Consider the following 5355-nt stretch of genomic DNA (forward strand, 5'->3'; position numbering starts at 1 on the left):
TCATAATATAACACAACATAACAAATAACATCTGGATGGTCCCACCTGACTTGCCGGCCCTTCTCTATTAGTCGCACAAGTTGTTTGACACACAGTCGCAGGCGTCTCTCGGCCACATAGCCGCCCTGATCATCCACATTACTCCGCACCATTTGCGCGCCAAAGAATAGATTCGAGTGGTCGACAAATATCTGCATTAGCGGAATATAATTGAGAGTATTCCCAATATTAGTTAAGCCAGTTTATAGACAGACCGCTTAGAGTGGACCAAAAAGTTTGCAAAAGTGTACTGATACCAAGAGGACAAGCAATACTGGTTCACCGGGATGCTATTATGAGTGTCAGCATGTCTGGGCATTGAGTCAACGCTAAGGAGTCTTGTATTGAATTCAAGCAGCATCGAGTGTATGAGACGAGAGCTGCCTTAGTGGAATAGTATATGTGGACAATTATACAGTCGCAAGAGTATATGTGGACAATTATCGATTGTTAAGCCTGTGGGGTCGCCAAGTGGCTGTAGCCTAATTCAGGCATAGCTGTGTACCAATTGCACCGCAGAGCAGTGGTCTGCACATGCTGGTAATGCAAGTAATACGTAGTAGTTTTAGGGGTTTAGGGTTTCTAGAACCCTAAACCCTGACATCCTTGGCAGAGGGTAGATAAAAACTCCACGAAGTGTAAGAAGAACTACGCCTCAGGAATACTGGTACATACATCGCATACTAAGTGGCCAATCTACCGCTCACGATGAAGGTCCATACTCGGAACATACCAGATTACAGAGTCTAAACTCTAAACCCTAAAACCCAACAATATTGGTCTCAGCAACTCACTCAGACGCTCTTATCCTGGGTGATACTTGTTGGGTCATACGTCTGTGTGTGTCCGCTGCATAGCCTGTGCTGTGCAACAACACTGTCACGCAGCTAGTACTCCCCTACGGCCCCACTCACTCACACACACACGTTTTGGGTTTTGGGTTCTGGGCTTTAGGGTTTTTTAAACCCTGAACCCTTACACACACACACACCTGCACTCGTCCCATGGTGTTCTTGAGTGATCCTGGTGGATAGTAATATGACTTGCGACGATTCATCGTCTGGGTCATTGCGGCGGAGAGCAGTTCGATCCTCGCTATGTTGACATCCTCGAAGGAACCCTAACCAATGGCACAGACACACAGCATGAGTACACTAACCAATGGCACAAACACACAGCATGAGTAAGTAAGTCCCAACACACAGTACTATACAGATAGATGGGATGTACCTACCATTCAATCTACCAATGTAGATAACGGGCTATAAATAGATATGACATGACATCCTCGAAGGAAACCTAACCAATGGTACAGACACAGCATGAGTAAGTCCCAACACACAGTACTATACAGATATATAGGATGTACCTACCATTCAATCTACAGATGTAGATGACGGGCTATAAATAGATATGACATGACATCCTCGAAGGAACTCTAACCAATAGCACAGACACACAGCATGAGTACACCGACTAATGGCACAAACACACAGTACTATACAGATAGATGGGATGTACCTACCATTCAATCTACAAATGTAGATGACGGGCTATAAATAGATATGACAGGCTACAAATAAATATGAGATGCTATGAATAGATATGATATACCTGCCATTCAATCTAAACATAGATATGACAGGCTATACATGGATATGATATATCTGCCGTTCAAGCTATGAATAGATATGATACTCATATACCTACTAATCAGCCTCCTAACATTCAATCTTTTGCTTCGCATGAGTTTTGTTGAACGCAAAACTATATTACAGTGACGGTCAAACGTCCTCGTTGTGAAGTGGACTTGTCCTTGTGCTTCGGATTGGTCAGCTGTACTACATTACCCAACGAATAAACTTATTGCGCACAAGCATATACACGAAGTACACTGAACTCACAACACACAACACACAACACACAGTCAGACGCACACACATGCACAGACTAAACATGCGTCTCCCTCGGTTATCATACATTGATTGATTCATGCATTGAATGACTCATACACTGAATGACTCATACATTGAATGACTCATACCTTAAATAACTCATAATTGAATGACTCATGCATTGTATGACTCATTCATTGAATGACTCATACATTAAATAACTCATAATTGTATGACTCATACATTGAATAACTCATACATTGAATGGCTCATACATTGAATAACTCATACAATTGATTAACTCATACATTGAATAACTCATACATTGAATGGCTCATATTTGTATGACTCATACATTGTATGATTCATACATTGAATGACTCATACATTGATTGTGATGGTCTGTCGTTTCTGCTGTGCGTGTGCTTGTCGTCGTCCGTTGTATTTGTTGTTGAGTACTAAACTGCCCCGTTTCTTCGCTGGCAGTTTCTTGGGTGTTGTCCACCCGTCCTGGTCCTGATTGGCGGTGTTGGGTTCGCCACTGTCCCGTTGTATTGGTTACACAGACATATGACAGGAGTGTGAGTGTGACATCAGCAAAGGGTGAGTGATACAGTGTGCACATGCACGTGGGTGTGACGAAGGCATCCCTCGCCATTGCATATACCATTGCCCGTTAATCCGTTTCTGGGTCTCGTTGACTACACATGGGTGGTGACGAAGGTTGAGTGATGCATGAATGGTTCGTGACGTGTGTGTGCATAGAGAAGTATATAAACTACTCATGATGAGCCTGGTTGTCTGAGTGTGGATTAGTGTGATTATATATACATACACTTAACGATAGCATATACATACTCATAATGTGCAGATGAAATGTATATATGTGCGCATGTGATCAAATACATACAATGAGTGTACCACAAGCCAATTCAATCACTCACTGCCACCAGACGACATGCTGCTATGCTAGTGCTTACTTGCAAATTGGCAGAAGAAGTATAGGTATGTATATATATACATATATATATATATATATAATATATATAATATAGATGTATATATATATATATATATATATATATATATATATATATATATATATATATATATATATATATATATAATATATAGATAGATAGATATACATATATCACCATAGGTGCGTATGATATAATCAGTCGCTTATGCACGCCATTCTCATGCAAGCATGCAGCACCACGTCAATGATGTGCATCTCACGGTTTGCAATACCAACAGCAACCATGCGACCACGTGACTTGGCACACACCCACATGTACTCAGTTGTCCTGATGTCCTTCACACAGTACACATAAGTGCTGATAAACGTCCAATTGAGAGATTTAACTTTGTACATATAGTATAGAACATGTATGGATATTACTTTCGATTGTTAGTGGATGGATACCTGTTTCCCCTTTGCCGCCCCGATGAGCGCCCAGAGCGGTTGTTCGCCCCATTACTGTCCCCGGACTGGTGAAAGTGTAGAAATGATATGAGCAAAGTTAATTTGAATATCCTCGTGAACACACACACACATATATATATATATACATATATAAATAGATAGAAAGACAGATAGATCAAAATAAAATTTATTTAAATACAATCACACACACACACAATACTTATATACTTATATATATATATATATGTTACAAACACAGACAAGCACATCTCCGTCCAGGCACAGGCACCCCCATACCAAATCGTTGGCACTGTGGTGTTTGCCTTTGGACCCCTTTCGCAATCTCTTCGGTTGGGCCACAGGCGCTAAACTGTGCGGAGAAGCGAAGGCAAAGGAGTTGTCTTTCAACAAATCGTCCACTTCGCTGAGGTTGTCGATGTTGCTGGTCGAGCGCACACGGACCAATCCAAAGCCTGTGGGTGCGTGCGGGTGGCAGGATGCAGGGTTGTAGGGTTTCAGGGTTATAGATCAGACGCAGGGTTTTAGGGTTTTAGGGTTACAGATCAGATGCAGGCTGGTGTTTGTTTCTGTGAATGTAGATGCGCGCTTAGTAGGCATAGGGTAGTAGGTGTGAACATGAATGAGTACATGACATGGGAACACTTCGGTACTACTGACAATGTTACTGGATATAACCTATCCTATATATATATATATATATATATATCAGCGGGCCTCGGCTACGCACATGTGTCCATGGACACAACCCACCTGCTTCATGGTCGCCGTTCTCATCCATCTCGTCCTGTTCGTAGACCACCGTCACTCGCCCCTGCAGCAACCCTTCACTGACTCTCTCGGCTGTGTGTTGGAAGGAGCGTGTGTTGGTGATGCCTGTGTACATGTGCAGCGCCACCTCCGCGTCGTTGAAGTCATTCTCACTCCTCAGCACCTGTGCGGCCTACATTGAGTGGATGGTGTTGTGGGTATGTATGGATGAGTTATGCATATTGTGCTTGTGCTGTGTATGAATATATGTGTGTAGTAAGTAAGTAACACAAGTGTCGCTTGTGCTGTGTACATATGTAAAGTGTGTAGTAGTAACTAATCAAGTTCAAGTGATAGTGTTCCATGTACGAACAAACGTGTGTACTAAATAACACATTATGTTCTAGTGTGCTTCTCCTCTGTATACAAAGGAATATGTGCAATTGACAACAAAGAACCGTCTCCGTCTGATCGCACGCGTGTGTGTTGTTTGGCAATTCGTATTTCGTGACAGGCGGCAGGTGTGTTGAGCTCGATGGCACTCTCAACCCTAAACCCCCCAAACCCTAAAACACATGCATACCTACACAATTCGAAACGAAAACGGAATAACCACACACTTTGTAACTGAAATAGTGTAATAGTGGCATGTGTATGATATCATGTCTATTTTTATCATATCTATTGATATCATATCTATTACTATCATATCTATTTAAATCATACCAATTAATATCATATCAATTAGTACCATATCTATTAATACCACATATATTAATATCATATCAGACATTGCCATGAACACCCCCCTAAACTATTACGCATACGTACCGTTTCAGGCAGCGCCAAACGCCCGGCCGAGTTGGGGTTAGATAAATTAGACGACGAGAAACGCTGCTCATTCGCCAGTCTGTGTTTAAGTGACACAGCCAACATGAACGCATCTCCTATGCCTGCACTAGCCTGCGTACTACCAGCCATAGGCGAACACAGACCAGAACTAGGGGCATCAGGGAGAGTGACCAATGGAGCCGACACTGGGTAGAAGGGTGAAGGGGAGGAGGGCGTGTAGCAGGGGTGAGAATATGGTCAATAGGGTAATAAGACCAACATGGGTGAGAATAGGGTCAGTAGGGTTATAAGACTAACATGGGTGAGAATAGGGTCAGTAGGGTTATAAGACAAACATGGTTATAGAAACAATAGAAATATAAGATCGATAGG

At 42.2% G+C, this 5355-nt stretch overlaps 1 protein-coding gene across 1 annotated transcript; it reads right to left on the reverse strand.

The window, feature by feature from the left end:
- Positions 1–50: 50 nt before the first annotated feature.
- SARC_11498 (hypothetical protein) lies at positions 51–5146 on the reverse strand (the record flags this gene model as incomplete). The annotated part of the gene is made up of 7 exons (XM_014294417.1): positions 4963–5146; positions 4135–4324; positions 3661–3836; positions 3364–3428; positions 2322–2475; positions 1031–1159; positions 51–191 (listed from the first exon to the last, which is right to left on the reverse strand). Coding segments are annotated over exons 1-7 (1005 nt in total), but the record flags the coding sequence as incomplete, so codon positions are not given.
- Positions 5147–5355: the final 209 nt, after the last annotated feature.

This window comes from Sphaeroforma arctica (assembly GCF_001186125.1).
Source record: "Sphaeroforma arctica JP610 unplaced genomic scaffold supercont1.1723, whole genome shotgun sequence".
In the NCBI taxonomy this organism is placed as follows: domain Eukaryota; class Ichthyosporea; order Ichthyophonida; genus Sphaeroforma; species Sphaeroforma arctica.